The sequence below is a fragment of the Watersipora subatra genome, chromosome 4 (assembly GCF_963576615.1).
Source record: "Watersipora subatra chromosome 4, tzWatSuba1.1, whole genome shotgun sequence".
In the NCBI taxonomy this organism is placed as follows: Eukaryota; Metazoa; Bryozoa; class Gymnolaemata; order Cheilostomatida; family Watersiporidae; genus Watersipora; species Watersipora subatra.
The window spans coordinates 46353425-46370334 of NC_088711.1; the positions used below are offsets into that span (position 1 = coordinate 46353425).

At 35.9% G+C, this 16910-nt stretch overlaps 1 protein-coding gene across 1 annotated transcript in view; it reads right to left on the reverse strand.

Annotated features, from left to right (window-relative positions):
• Nucleotides 1-224: 224 nt before the first annotated feature.
• Nucleotides 225-16910, reverse strand: part of LOC137393685 (solute carrier family 49 member 4 homolog) — a 33976-nt gene continuing 17290 nt past the window's right edge. Inside the window, exons 4-11 of the mRNA XM_068080328.1 lie at nt 16137-16300; nt 14865-14930; nt 14451-14498; nt 14168-14297; nt 11346-11454; nt 5362-5566; nt 2346-2534; nt 225-924 (exon numbers count right to left, since the gene is read on the reverse strand). Coding sequence (XP_067936429.1) covers nt 797-924; nt 2346-2534; nt 5362-5566; nt 11346-11454; nt 14168-14297; nt 14451-14498; nt 14865-14930; nt 16137-16300 — 1039 coding nt within the window. The 3' untranslated portion in view covers nt 225-796. The remainder of the gene's footprint in view (nt 925-2345; nt 2535-5361; nt 5567-11345; nt 11455-14167; nt 14298-14450; nt 14499-14864; nt 14931-16136; nt 16301-16910) is intronic.

A 16910-nucleotide genomic window follows, 5' to 3' on the forward strand; every position in this document is an offset into this window, starting at 1 on the left:
AATGCATAGTGCAGGTAGACATCAAACAGCTCTAACCAAACCTAAGCACTGTCAAATCTACATATCTAGTTACATCCATCTAAACTAAGTTTTCAATTTAGTTTGCACTCGGTTCAATGTATTGTGTATGTTTGTTGCTATATGCATACAAATACAATCAATTTTCAATTATTGAGCAAACACATCACTTTTTATGATGCAAATTGTATACAAGAGAGTAACTAACTCAGCTGCAATTAGACTTCTGGAGAGATAAAGAATTACGAGTTGAGATAGAAAAATATTTATTGCATCCAGTCATTACTTGTAACCAGAACAATACAAAACACTAACCTTGAGGTGAAGTTCAAAGGTCAAACACATATACAAATAATATGGAGACTTTATAATGAATGGCTTATCAAGTGTAATGAATGTAAAAAAACTTTGGCTTTAGCCTGTACTCCAACTGGCTAGTACAGAGTAGACCAATAGAATCTGTGTTATGATGGAAGCTTGTAGGCCTTTGCTGGTGAATAGTACGAGGTAGCAGGTCAATTGGCAAACATCACAAACCAATTAAATCTGTGGTTTTTTGTAACTGCTACTCCAAACTTTAGTTTTGGTTCACTCCACACAAAAATATTATATGTTATTGCAATTTGACATTTTAGTTGATCTAGTCTTTGACATAATCCACACTAACCATTACGGTGATATGAAAAGATTCAGTTTTCACAAGAAATTGCTTCAAGTGCATAAAGATAAGATGGAATGATAAGTTGCTTAAAGTTTTTAATTTATGTCCAGCTATACTTTACGACTTGTTTAGAGTGTCAGGTTTGTCGTCCAAGTTGAGCCGACGGAAGTCATCCTTGAGGAGAAAGAGCAGCGGCATAGCAATGATACTTCCAAAGAGGCATTGCCACGTCATCCATCCGGTGTCTGAAAAAGTTGAAATCATTGGTACATATTTTAACTTTTATTATAGTACAAGCTGTACCCTTACACCTGAAGCCACGGATAGAGATTGGAAAAAAGATTGCAACATACATAGTTTGAACTTGCAAAATTTAGCTTACTAGCTTAGACCCCTACTACTTCTACTAATCATTCAACTTTCAAGATACTTACTCTCTGCGTTTAATCAGCACAATATTTTAGGAAACTATTAGTTTCTTTGGTTGCCTCAATTTTGTACTGCCCTATTTCTGAGTCACAAACAACTCAGATATTTTAACACGCTTAAAAAGTTGAGCTTGTATGCTTGTTTTCCAGGGTTTCATTGAGACTTTAATTACATACCATACACAGTAGTCGATTACTAAAGCAGAAAGGAACCATTTCAAGACACCTTGTGCTTTCTCAAAAAGCAAAACCTGTCTTCAAACAATATTCTATCACCTATTTTTTACTAGCTGTCCCAAAAATTATATTCATAAGAGACTATCAGGTAATATTCACTGATGCATAAAATGAATTATCAGGCGTCACACTAACAAGTAAAACTACAAGTAAGTAATGCTGAGAAAACTATGCATCTTACATCGGAATACCTAAAAATGTGACATGAAAACTTACAGAGTTTTCAAAATTTTGATTGGGTTCCAAAATTAATTTTAGATTTATTTCTTTCTGCCTTTAAGCAACAGACTATTTACAAATAATACTAAAATGTGCCGAGTCGTGCACTATTATATATTATTGCTGGAGCATCAGAACTTTTATGTTAAAAGACAGCAGGAAGCAAAGCTTTTGATTCATTAGTTATATTCATAAGCTTAAGGGCTATAACCACATGCCAATAATTATTGCTGCAGTAAAATTTCTTGTCACAATGATTATTAGACACTGCTAAACAAAAATCTTTACATAAACAAGCATGACATGCAGTAATGCTTTGAATATAACATTAGGTTTTCTTTAGTAAACCAAGTAGATGAGAATGACATTACTTTCAACTTACAATCAACCTGTATTACTAACCATGGCCAAGCATACCAAACTACAACCTTCTGCTTTACAAGGACAATGCTTGCAGTTGAAATAAAATTTTCTGTTTCATAACCATTTTAGCATAATGTGGTGGTGCTACAAGTATTTTTTGTACAGTAATTTTTTTCATTTTTGGGAATGAGGGATTTTTTAAAAGTGTGCCACCGAATGCTAAGAAATGAAAGGAAGACAATTCGCCAATGCATGCAGGACAACTTGTCATTGCAAGCAAAGCAACTTGCCAAGACAAGCAAGATGACGCACCAATTAAAGATAGTACTGAAAATATTTCCAGCAATATATTTCCAGTAATATGTTACAAATTTATTGCATTAATATAATAGTATAAAACATTAATGCTTAAAACTCACCATCAGCCAATTTTGGCACAAACAAAAGGCAATAGAAGACGATTCCTATCATGTAGCTGCCAATAAGTAGGATGGTGCACGTCAGCCCCTCGTACACAGGATATGCATACTCACAGGCTAGTTCCGCACAGATGGGAAATATAGACTGAGTTGACACAGCAATTCCAATAAGCAGAATATATAGCACAGCTGAAAGAACAAAGAAAATGCATTTATTAACTTTTTGTTGCAAACTTGAATGATGATAAAGTAGAAATATATTACTCAAATTAGGGGGAGCTAAGTTGTAACAGTCCGCCACAAAAAACCTGTCTGCTAGATTTCATGAGTTGAACTAAATTGTATGTTAAATTAGAGATCAGTTGTAGCTTAGTGATCTAGAACTCCTGACTTGCAAACAACAGGTCAACTGACAAATCGACTGACGAATCGACCGACGAGTCGACCGACGAGTCAACCGACGAGTCAACCGACGAGTCAACCGACGAGTCAACCGACGAGTCAACCGACGAGTCAACCGGCGAGTCAATTAAAGTTCAATTCTCACAAAAGGCCACTGGCGGTGACAAGAATGACATCCAAACTCAATTTTTTCGCTGCGACTGGGTATGTTTGTATTCCCTGAGGTTACCTTCCCACTAAACTAAGACATGTCTAACTATGATCACAGAGCCATTGTTTGTGCAACAATGGCTCTCTTAAAAACATGCACAGCTTCGGTTTCAAGAGACTTTTATTGGAATTGTAGTGGTTAGTGATTGGCTGCCTGTGCTAAGTTGAAATTCAAATTATGTACTCTATACAATTGCTGCAAAACTATGATAGCTTTCTTTAAGTTTAGCAAAATATAATTGAGCTAAGTAAATTTTACTGACAGTGACAATGCTTGTTGATGCATACAAAAAGGCTGGACCCAGAAATCTTTGTAAATGTTTAAGTTTTTAAGGTACAACAAACAAACAATTTCTTTGTCTCAGATACATTAGAGATACATTAAAAAGTGTATTATTGGATTATTTCACTGGCTATCAATAAAGTAATTACTGTATCAGCCATATACCACTGCCATGTAGAGGATAACTCCAAGTTTTTAGATTTGTTTAGAACTAAACGGATGTTTGCTGCATACCCAGGTCATAATAGACTTTTGATATTTTATGAAGCGGTACTATCATTTTTAGTAATTTAAAAGCACCTTTTGCTAACTGCGATTTGAGCTGTGAGAGAAGACTGCAGAGCATAAGTCATACACGTAGTCTTTTTTTAATTTAAAAGCCATGGATTCAAAGCTGAAGATGAACGGCCAAAAGCTTAACTTTAATATTAAAGTGCTTTTATTAGTTTAACTAAGCAATATATACCATAAAACCTTTAACTGAACAATATATACCGTAAAACCTCTAACTAATCGATGTAAATCGTAAAATCTCTAACTGAACAACATGGCGCTCTCTTTTTTAACCCTTCTTCTATAGTGGCAGTCTATTGAAGACGGCATTCAAATAGAAGCTGGCGGTGTATTTTTCCAATGGCTCGGCAGAATTGTGGGACGATAAGTTTAGCCCTATTATGGGTGAAACGAATGTCGTCTATATTTTGCTCTCTTTGTTTGGGGGAGCGATATTAAAACTTTTGGATGCAATAAATCTGCTAACATAACTTCAAATTGTCAACGATCTCTCAATAAATATGCATTGAGAAACCGAGAAATATCTCTACCAGTTGATATTGATTGCTTGCAATTAACTTGCAGTGATATTATAGCTTGTGTCCTGCTTTGCAATTTGTCGAAGCTTTCAATTTTTATTTCTTTATGAATTTAAAGACATGTTTTTATTTTACATCCGTGTTTAACATTGTTGAATAAAAGCTTATTTTACTCATTGATATGTTTGCTCCAGTTTGCAGCCAAAACTAGATTTTAATGTGCAATAGAAGAGGAGTTATGAGCAACGATCCATTGTTAATCGTGTTAAGACAACCGCAAGGATGCTATTAAATAATATGCTATAAATTTGCAAATTGATTAGTTATATAATGATAACTGATCAGATGCTACAAATATATTTTCATAAACAAGTGATATAAATAAACCACACTTAGTTGTATTACATGCAGAAACAAAAATTAAAGTTTTTAAAACATAAATAGTTGCATCGTTTGCTCAGACAGCTGCATTCTGATTGTTGCTGCAGATGGAACAAACATCTTCTGGTTATCCAATACCTTCCGCAATGTTTTCTTATCTCAAGTCTTCTTCTACACTGCTGAACTAGTCAATATTCACGTCCAAACAATTCTTTGACAGAGCAATTCTTTTACTCGTTGCATTTAGCACAAATGCAACGGGTAAAAGTCTTGCTTGCTAAACGTAACCTTTTTACCATCGTAAAGGTAAACAGTTTTTTATATAATGTACTTCAAAGTATCAAGACCGTGTCAAAATGAGGAACTACTATTAGCCTGAGAAAATTTTTAATTATTTCCATGGTGTTGCTTTCAAAGTATTAACGAAAAAAAATAAAAAGCTTGGAGTTGGACAACATGATAATTAATTGCTACTGGTGTAAACGATTCATTATTAATCCGACTTTATGAACACTCTTCTACTGATCAATTGATATTATGGGTTTGTAAAAATCAAAGATTGTCAAAGTGGCAGTGAAATGGAGGTGGCATTCAATTAAAGGGTGGCACTCTATTTTTGAACCTTTCTCTCATAGTGGCTGTCAAAAAGAGGAGGCGTTCAATTAAGGGTTTTATGGTAATTAGCAAATAAGAAATTTTGCTTTTATTTTTCTATAATTTGTTAAAAAATCTATTGAAAGGCAAGGCCAAATTTTGTTATAACTGTTGCTGCCTCAGTTTAACATAGATTTTTAGTTTAAGCTAATGTGAGAACGTATTGACACCTTTTTGCTATATGAGCACTTTTGAAAACATTTACAAGTATGTAGTTGCTAGGTGTCTTCCTTTTGACCACCAATAGAATGACTGTTATTTGTTAGCCACTTACGGACCAGGACTCCTTCTGATACAGGGATGTACTTGTCTTGAATGAGGACCAGGATAAGGAGCAAGACTATTGATGCAACTGTAAACCATTTCAGTATGAGCTTCGTCTTCCTTTTGAAATAGTGATGATCAGCTAGTATGGCTATAATGAACACACCGATGGCAGCAGCTATTGTAGCCACTGTGCATATCCACGACGCTGTAGTCTAAAATATTTAGAGCCAAATTATAGCAGAGAAAATTGTAAATTAAGGTGAATATTTAGGCATGAATTAATTATTATTTGTGCTTAGAAAAGATTTTCCTGTGTTTATAAACTATTAGTTAAGTGTCCAACTATGGAGCTAGTATGATATATGGTACATTGTATTTCAACCATTTTTCATTCATGAATTTTGAAAAAAGCTACAGTCCTGATGCATTTCGATCAATAGCTCAAAGTTGCTAAAAGATAATGCTCTGTCGTGAAAAAGTAATTAGGATAAAATATTTGTAAAATTTATTAGAAATGTTTTTATAAAAAACATTCCAGTTTTTACATAGGCTTTTTTAATTACCTTAGATTGAAACAAACTAATTAAAACACGATTTAAATTGGCGAACTCGGCGATAAAAGTGCATTCTTTAACAAATTGAGTTATACAAGAAAACACCAGTTTATACATTATCATGTACATGTATATTAACCAATTATAACGTGCAGAAACTGGGTTATTTATAAAATTGTATATATATAAAATATAACAAATTTGACTTGGCTGTTTTTAAAAAATTATACTGCAGAGATGACAGGTTTTCAGGCAATATCAGCGTTGAAAACCTCATCCTTGAATGAAATAAGTGTGTAAACAGCAATGTCTGTTAGAATTACTATTAATAGCTTATCATTTATTTCATTTATATATATATATATACATATATACATATATATGTATATATATGTTTATATATATATATATATATATATACATATATACATATATATATATAGATATAGGACAGATAGCGCAGTTGGTAAGGCATCGGGACCGTGATCATTAGGTCGTCGGTTCAAACCCCAACAACTGCACTTTTCTGGTGGTCTTTGGACAAGACCCTTGCTTGTATAATGTCTACAACCTTTATGATGAGTGCAATAACTAAAGCCATGCCGGCTCCGACGTCACCCGATCAAACAAGGTCCGCGCTGGCTGTAGCTGAACCAGGACAAGGCAGTGAAAAATGGGCTACTGGTTTAAAATGGACTCAAACTGATAACACGGACCTCATGCAGTGCTACTTTATGAGTGAACTTCAAAAGTGGGGCTACATGGGAAGGATGCGTCCTTCCTGCGCCCTGAATTGCAACTAACCGCTAAGCAACTTGTAGCTCAGAGGAGTAACATAATCAAGCGGCACCAGTCCGGCATATCAGAACTTGAGGTAGATGAAATTGGGGAACCGTTCACCCAAGTAACCTCAACCAACGAGGAGTGCATATCAACAGACACTGTCACGCATACACAATCATGTATTGACTCATGGGTTGAAGAAGACATGCACTTGGACCTTGACCCTAGGGTGAGAGAGCTTGTGGAAAATATCATCAACAAGATGTCAGCTGCTACATTATGGAAGCAGGGTACCACTACGAAGAGTTAGCAAGGCCATACCTAAGAAGCTGTTAGAAGACATTAACTTAGCACTGGAGTCGATCTCAACATGATCAATTAGTGAGACTAATGCCTTAATCTACAGTACAGCAACCGGCATCTTGAAGGAGATGGATATTAGGCCACTGCCAACAAGGCTTCAAGCCATTCCACTCCGGCAGCTGAGGCTACAAAATAAGATCAAGGACTTGCGCAAAAAAGTTAGTAGGCTCAGTGAAAGATCTAACCACAGTTTGGAGCGTCCAAAAAGGGAAGCCACAATAGAAGCTCTAAAATCTGCCAAACAACAGCTAGTAGCACTCTCGGCACGACTGAAGCAGTACACCAAAGAGCGGGATAACAAGAGAATGAACAAACTGTTCATCAATAATCCATCTAAAGTGTATTCCCAGTTCAAAGGTGAACTGCAGAGGCCAATGTCTGAGCCTCCCTGATCTAGCACTTCAAAGTTCTGGAAAGACATTTGGGAGAAAGAGACTACTCATAACACCACTGCAAATTTGCTGAAGAGGCTTAAAGAGAGCCATCATCACACTGTGGCTCAGCAAGGACTCACCATCAGCAAAGAGGACATCAAGTGCAGAGTGCAGCGTATTAAGAACTGGGCAGCACCTGGCCATGACATGATTCAAGCCTTCTGGTTAAAGAAATTGACATCACATCACACTAGAATGGCTAAGCAGATGGAATGCCTAATAGAACAAGGTGACCATCCATAATGGCTGACCAAAGGACGAACTGTACTTCTGATAAAAGATCCAAAGCAGGGGCCGATTCCCAAAAACTATCGACCAATAACGTGCTTGCCCAACACTTGAAAACTGCTCTCAGGAATAGTTGCAGACAAACTGGAAGAGCACATGAGTCACTATGTGACCAGTGCTCAGAAAGGAATTGGGCGCAACACCCGAGGAGCTAAACATTAGTTACTGGTGGATCGGACGATCTGTCAAGAGAGCAGGAGAAGGCAAACCAATCTTGCCATGGCTTGGATTGACTACAAAAAGGCCTACGACTCAATTCCCCATAGTTGGATACTTGAGTGCCTCAGTATGTAAAATGTTCACCCAGCTCTTGTGGCATTCATCAAAATGTCAATGACCAAATGGAAAACGGAACTGGAGGTTAATGGCAAAAAGCTGGCGAGTGTACAAATTAAGCGAGGCATCTATCAAGGTGACTCCTTATCACCGCTGCTTTTCTGCATAGGCCTAAACCCTCTAAGCAATATGCTGGAGAAGACCCAATATAGGTACCAGTTTAAGAGTGGCACCAAGATTAACCACCTCTTCTACATGGATGACATCAAGCTGTACGCTAACAAAGAAAGGGACATTGATTCGCTAATACACCTCACTCAGGTATACAGCAAGGACATCGGAATGACCTTCGGTATTGAGAAATGTGGAAGGCTAATTCTTAAGAAAGGCCATTCTATGCTCACAGATGGCCTAAGAATGCTAAATGGTACCATCAAAGATATAGAAGAAGGGTACAAGTACTTGGGGATTATGCAAAGCAACATCAACCACGAAGCCGAGGTACGTCACATAGCCATTACAGAATACAAGAAACGCCTTCGGCAGGTCTTACGGAGCCAGCTCAATGCCAAGAACCAAGTCATGGCAATAAATACCTACGCACTGCCAGTAATGAGATATCCAGCAGGCATAATAAAGTGGACTGAGGAAGCCATCAAAGAAACAGATATAGCAACTCGTAAACTGCTGACCATGCATGGAGCACTCCACCCAAAATCTGATACTACTAGATTGTATCTTGATAGGAAAGATGGCGGTAGGGGACTCAAAAGTGTACAGCAGACAGTGAAAGAGGAGGAGCAAAGCATCAAAGCACATGCAGCCTCCATGGCCATCTTGGATAAGTTGCTAGCTGAATTTCAATCGGCTGCTCTTACAACGGACCTACGCCCTGATGATGAGGAAATTGACTGGCACACGAAACCTCTTCATGGTGCTTACCACCAACAAATATCTAAGGTTGGCGATTTTCACCAGACATATATGTGGCTGAACAAAGGAAACCTAACGGCCAATACAGAGTCGCTAATCATGGCAGCCCAGGAGCAAGTGCTCCCAACAAGGCAACTCCAAACGAAAATCTATCACACTAGAGACGATCCTAGATGCAGACTGTGCAAAGATGCACCTGAGACCATCCAACGCATCATCAGTGGATGCAAACAGCTAGCAGGGAACGCATACACTGAGCGACATAATCATGTCGCAGGTGTTGTGTATAGAAGTCTATGTGATGAGTATGGCCTTAATAAACCACAACACTGGTGGGAAGCTCCTGGTAAGGTCAATGAAAATGACCGCGCTAAGATCCTCTGGGACTTCTACATCCAAACTGACAAGCATGTCCTAGCAAAGCAACCAGATATAGTGGTGGTAGACAAGGAGAACAAGAGAGCTACTATAATAGATATAGCAAAACCCAATGACTACAATATAGCCAGCAAAGAAAAAGAAAAGGTAGAGAAATATCTCCCTCTTGGAGAAGAAATTGAAAAATGGTGGAATGTAAGAACAACTGTAATCCCAGTAGTCATTGGGGCACTGGGCGCAATAACACCGGCGCATAAAATGTGGCTTGCCCAAATACCAACAGCAATCAACTCAGGTGAGTTGCAGAAAAGTGCGCTATTGGGAACAGCTAAGATCTTAAGGCGAGTGCTCAAACTCCCAGGTCTCTGGTAGGAGACCCGAGTTAGAGCAGAATTTACCACCCATACGGGGTATCCGGGGTGAGGAAACAATTTTTATATATGTATATATATACACATCTACATATACATATGTATATACATATTATATAAATTAAGTATATATATATTATATATGTATACTTTACGACGCCATATGGCGCCATTGCTGTCATATATAGTATGCGCTCTTACAACGTTAGTCATTCTAGGACCGTCTATGTTATAGGGACTTAATATTATAAAAACAGTTATGTGCATGTAAATTGCCTAATCCATTTCAAAATCTTTCTAAAATTTTCCCCTGAGCCATACAAAAAGGAGAAAACTGGACTTTACTTTTTTATTTGTGGACTGTACCACAGCTGCAGCATTATTAGTTTGCACAAACAACTTTTCTCCTTTTTGTGATCAATCTCACTTCTTTATAGACCATTATTACAGTAATTCTACAATAAGTTGATGGGAAGCGCACATCTTTGACATTTATTTACGATGGTTTGCTTATTTCTCTAAACAGCAACATGTACTCCGCAAAGTAGAACCAATGATATACAGCCTCCACAAGGATACGCAACGGGCATCATTTGGGTGGACCATAATGATCGAGCTCTGTTGGGATGAACCCGAACCCGACACCCGAACAAACAAATATGCTGAATAAATCCCCTTGTAAATTTACAAACATTATGAACAATAGTGGTTATTTTACTGATCTGTTGGCTTCATTTTGTTGTTAAATAAATATAGTTGCCCAATATTGTCACCGTTATGATCAGCCAGTTGCCATTTACAAGCATTCACTATATGAATAGTCGCAATAGTTAAATAGCCCAAATTCGCTTTAGTATTTAGATTTTGATTATGAAAACTACACTCCACAGCTTTGCCTGCTGTCCCATTTTATTGGCCAGGTAAAATAATGTGACAACAATAAAAGACGTTGTCATTTTATATTAGGGATGGCAAAATATTAATCAAAATCTAGGAAAAAGGGCCGTTGTTCAGGTGATTTTGGGTAAATTATATTCAACTTTAAGCATATACTACGATACCTACTAATTTCAAAATTACTAAAAGTAGATAATTTGAAATGTTTTATTTTCCATGGACCCATTTTTTTTAGTTAAGTGTTACCCCTACATTGTAGAAATTCAAGGTTTGCTATTGTGAATTGCAGGGCCTACTGACTGAATGAGCTAATGACACGATAACAGCAAGTTGTGTTTTCCAAAACCTAACAAGGCAACGCGACCGCTCCGCGAGAATTGTGTTAGCTCTGAAACCCAGGCTAGCACAATCCTAACAAAGCACGATCATTAAACTCCGCCCATATGATAGCCGACGCCTAGCCTTGGCGGGCTGTATATTATTGGTAAAACTAATAACCAACATTTTATATGTCTGCAACAAAGTAAAACAACAAAATATTCTACAAAAAACTGGTAAAACCTGTTTGCCATTTATCTGCATCCAGGGGTCAAGGTTAGAATAAAAGAGAACTTTTGACATTTCTTTTATTACCAAAGATTTTCATAATATTGCAGACTACTATATATAGGTTCACTTTCTAGAGCACTAGGCATGATCTTGTATTTGTCTTACCTCATCAAGCCCGAGGCCTCTGAAATGCACTGCAATAAGAGGAAACCAAGCAAAGACTGTTGAATCTTTGAGATTGAAGAGAACAAACAGGATCCAGTACTGGTAGTTGCTACAAGTAATAGAGAATCATTAGACTCTGATTCACAGCTAAAGCTCTTTTGCATAAATAATGCAAATTCTTCATGAAAATCTAGCAAAAGATCTGTGTACTCAGTATGGTTTTTGTGCATAAATCAAACCATGGAAAGATTTACCCGCACACATGTTTATGTTGTAAATCACTGTATAACCAAGTTATATAGTCCACTTTCACTTCTATATCAAAAACAGGTGGTTACGCAAGTTTTTTATCTACGGTTTATGTAATATATATTATCTTAGCAACTATTTTTGTGTAAATTCACATTTTCTCTTAGTAAAATTTCCTCAACCAGCCTTAAAAGCCAACCAATTCCACAAAATTGGTTGAAAATTTTGCTCATCTACTTCTGATTTTTTGATTGCTTAGTATTAGCACAGAACTAAAAACATAACAACTAACTTTTTATGATATCTCATGATACCATATCATGTGATATCATATGATACCATAGCAAAACTTATAACTTTTAAACAGGTTTTCTATACAGCTCACCAGTAAATCGCAATCATTTTAAATTCATCATATCAATTATGCGAAAAAAACTAATTTTATAAGTATGTATTCAAACTGATTATGGTGTTGCATGGCTATAATTACAAGCATGATAGCCAACCAGAATGAACATTTCTGTCTGATAGCCAACCAGAATAAACATTTTTGTCTAATAGCCAACCAAAATGAACATTTCTGCCTGATAGCCAACCAGAATGAACATTTCTGTCTGGTAGCCAACCAGAATGAACATTTCTGTATGATAGCCAACCAGAATAAACATTTCTGTCTGATGGTCAATTAGAATATACGTTTTTATGTTTGATATGTAATCAAATATAAATTTCTGTTCGATAACCAATCAGAATACAACATTTTGTTTGATAGCCAATCAGAATAAACTTTCCTTTCAATAGCCAATTAAAATAAACATTTTTGTTCGATTATCATCAATTCCTGAAAGCATTTAGCATTTGTTAATAGCAAAAATTTATTTATATAAAAAGAAAACAATCAATCCAAAGTTTTGTGGGTTATGCAACATGTTGGGAAGCCATTAATTGGCTCATTAAAGTTTGATGTAATTATGGCATCTGTAATTATAAAATGAAAAATTGGATTGACTTGGTTAGGTTGTTTGTTACACTGGGTTGAGCAACAAGTGGTTCAAAAATAACTACTTTCTTAGTACATAATAAATATTTTAGAAGACAAAAACTCTCCTTTCTCCAAAACTTCATGTAAAATTCTTATATCAGAGTTGTTAAGGGTGAACACATTAAAATAGTGGCGGACATTCCAAAAGACACAAGGCTGACTGAAAACCAGAGTTGTTTCAGAGCTAGTAACTAGTTAGTGTCTGGTGGCTAATAACTTGTGGTTACATTAATTATCACTAACAACATCTGTAACCTGACATTTGATTAATAACTATCATTTAACGCATGACTGGTGTCCTTGTTTGTTGCAAGCTAGATAGTCGCTACGCGTGACAAGCTCTTTAGGTTCTGTTAATATTTTAGTCTCAGCATTACACACATATGTTGGAAGTTTGATATTTCTGTCAAACTTGGAAAATAACAATAATGAAAAGAGACAAAAGAAAAAGCGTGGAGATAAAGCTAGCCAATAATGAAATGAATATTATAAATGAAAATACATATAGAAATATTATGAATACGATGAACTATGGTGATCAAGCGATGTGGTGATGGATAAGATGGAGGAAACTTTAAAAAAGAAAGACACAAGAGACTTCAAGTTGCTAGTCATTTACTAGTTAAATAGTAAGAATAGAAGTAAAAAGTACATGTACTGTAACTCTATCAGATAATTTACTAATATTCTCAGTAGGACAGGATGAATTAAAAAACAAACCTGAGAGCATAGGATATAGAGGCTGTAAATGAAATAATTCACTCAAGTGCTAATGTGCCGTGATTATATGTATTACAAGAAAGATGGGAGACAATGAGCTGTGATCTATAGAGGGGATGATAGACAAGGTAAGAAAGAATGAGGAACGATATAGCCATTAATTGAAACTATTAGAGCAAAATTGAAGTGAAAGAAACATGAATGGATAACCATAGGCAAACAAAGAAGATAAAGGCAGACAAAAAGAAGATAGTCACTGCATAGGCAGTATCTTAGCGGAAAGTTGAGCCGAACATCACCTAGATTTTGGTTATAGCTAGATTGAGTAAAGTTGGTGAGTTCACAAAAGAACTTCTACGCCTTAAATGGTGTAAACTCGTGTAAATGGTAACAGCTCATTCCGACTTCATGCCAGTTTTTTTTACTGCTACTGTGATTTGTATAAAATTTTATGATGATTTCTGGTTGGAAGCATGTGAAACCTGAATGGAAAATCTAAGGAGGAATGCATTAAAATAGTTCCAAAAGTATTTGTCAAAAGCAATCGCACTTACTCAGTTAAAATATAAAATCACAAAAAGTCATAATATTATTCAGTGTATAGTCAGAAAAAACTTTTGTCTGTTATAACCAAGTACCGCTACCTACTTTATATTTGCTCTGATGTAGTGCCTATTTTCTATTTGTCAAAATGTAGTATTATTCCTGTATGATATAACGTAGAACCTTTCCCTGTTTGTCCTAACATAACACCTACTTCTGGTTCACTATAACACAACACACATTTTATATGTTATAACATAAGACCCACTTCTTCAACTTCTTTAAACCAACAATAAAATCTTCACGCTTCACTGTTTGAGCGATACTCGGGGGAGTCGGAGGAGCAGCAGGAAAGTGTGCGATGGTGAGTATGAGACCAAGTACAGAGGCTCCAAGTACTGAAACAAGTAAAAAGGATGATTAGTGCCTAACTATTTATAAAACAGCTAATTGACTTTATTGAGACAGGTTAAAATTACATTACATATTTCAACAAGTGCTAACAGGTTCATGTAAAAACAGAGGGAACCTGTAAGTGTAGTGGCACTTACCGAAATATCCGACGTTTTGTATTCCATCCACTATTTCATCGATATGAGCTAAAAAATAATTCTAGCTTGTAAAAAGCACATATAATACATATCCATGTAGTTTTATGATTTGAAACCAAAATTGTAACTGTTATAATGAATCTCAACCCAAAAGAAAGCACTTGACCAACAGAAGGGAAACTAGTGTAGAGTAAACAGTCGGATTTTCTAGTGTGTGATTTTTCTGAGTTTCTGATTTTAGAAACCTCCATGACATACAATAACTGCTGAATTACCAAAAAGAGATGCCTTGAAGCAACCAACTTTACAAAAAAATTGAAGTTACAAAAAATCTTTGGCTAAAGTGAAACTATTAGTTCAAAAATCGCAACACCACATCAGAGAGTTAGAATATATGTTTGCTGACGAACTTACTATCGGTTAAGTTATCCCTAAAGAGAACAGCTTCAGATGTTATCCTACATCCTATGATCAATGGACCTGCAAACAAAACATAAACAACTGTTTTATGAAAATGTGCCAACGTTTTCACAACATTTAAAATACTACATGTAGAACGTAAGTGATATTATAGCTGTGATTATTAGTCTAAACATAGGATTCTAAAGTGTGAGAATATGAAAAATTGTAAACAACTGGCTACTGAACTATGGCTAATAGTAGTTAGGATGAAATACATTATAAAAACGTTGTAGGAACTTTAAGGTAAGTTGACAATAGTAGTGTACACAGAAACTTAGAAACAACTTCGCGAGTTATAAATTGCATGATGAGGTTAAAAATAACTTTATTATTTACATCAAATAGAGAACGACTCTCTCTCTCTCTCCCTCTCTCCCTCCCTCTCTCTCCCTCTCTCTCCCTCTCTCTCCCTCTCTCTCCCTCTCTCTCCCTCTCTCTCCCTCTCTCCCCCTCTCTCTCCCTCTCTCTCCCTCTCACTCCCTCTCACTCCCTCTCTCTCCCTCTCTCTCCCTCTCTCTCCCTCCCTCCCTCTCTCTCTCATAAGACAGTTATTCACAATAGGTATTGATTCATCAAGGCTTCAGAAATAAAGTCATGCCAACGTTTAATTATCTCTAAGAGACAATTATAAGCTACATATACATAGTAAAAATGGCAGATTCTTGAACAATCCTAGTTCTCTTATGTCTAGCAATTTGTCATTATATTACACTCTATATCTTATAATCTCTTTTAAAAATACTGTTTAAACTTATTCCATGATGTTAAAAAGTTATAAGCATATTGCTCTTATCTTTTTAATACTCCTTTCTTGTCCATGCAATAGCGAGTAAAATGAATTGGACTCCTTCGTTGGAAAAAGAAAATTATTATTTAAATTATCCTTACTCATAGCGAATTTAGTCCATAAGCTCTAAAAGGTTTTGGAGACTGTCAAAGCAACTGTTTTCTTACCTTTTAACAGTAGCTTAGTTTAAAGTTTATAAATATTTTATATTGCACTCTTAACTACACAATTCTAGTGTTTCACAACACTAATACAACATAAAAATGTTTTTTAAACCTAAATTTGATTAAAATTCTAACCCGATACAATAATACTACAGCTACTATTGACATAATTGGCCTGTTTTTGTTTTAGCTTCCCTCACATTGCGGAAAGATCAGTTTATTAGATGTTGGTTGTAGTTACTTAGCAATATACAAGCGTTAACAGTCACTTACCTGCTGTGTATGCAACCACTGAGCCTACTGAAATGCTGAGGATGCAAATTGATGTAGCAGTGGTTCGTTGATATACAGGAAACCATGTTACAGAGAAAAGCGCTGGTACAGCCACAGTAACACAAGGGGCGATACCATTTATGAATGATCCGACTGCAAACACCCTGCAAGTAGCAACATATCTGTTGGTATCAAAACCAATTTCTTATATTCCTTTTTGATTTTCCATTCGGCAATGTTGGTTTTTGCCCTTATTCGACTCGCAACAATTCTGCTGTACTGAAATTGGTAGAAACTTATCCTGGGTCCTGTGATGGATCTGTTCTCAACTATATATACTTTAGTCTCAAATCCGCTATCTGCCCACTATATTCTATTAACATTTAGCTAGGGAACGGGTATTCGCTAATATTCACTAATCCTCCAATTGGCTTTGCTGTTTATTATTTATCAACTCTCATTGTTTACACTATTATTCTCTAGCTTGCTCTGACTATATTCTTTTCAGCCGGTTTCATCTCTATCATATTAAACCTGCTCTCTATTTTTATAGTAAGTTAATTTTATTAGTATGAATTTACATTATTTCGATTTTTGTATTCATTTTTGCTTTTTGTACTTTTCTATCAAATAAATTATATGAAAAAGAATTTTTCATTAAAACTAAATTTTAATTTTTTTTTATTGTTCATCTCTCTTTGAGTTTTTTTCTTGGCTTACTTTCAATACAGAATGTAACTCAAAATTCCCTCCTTTCTTAAAACCATAAAATTA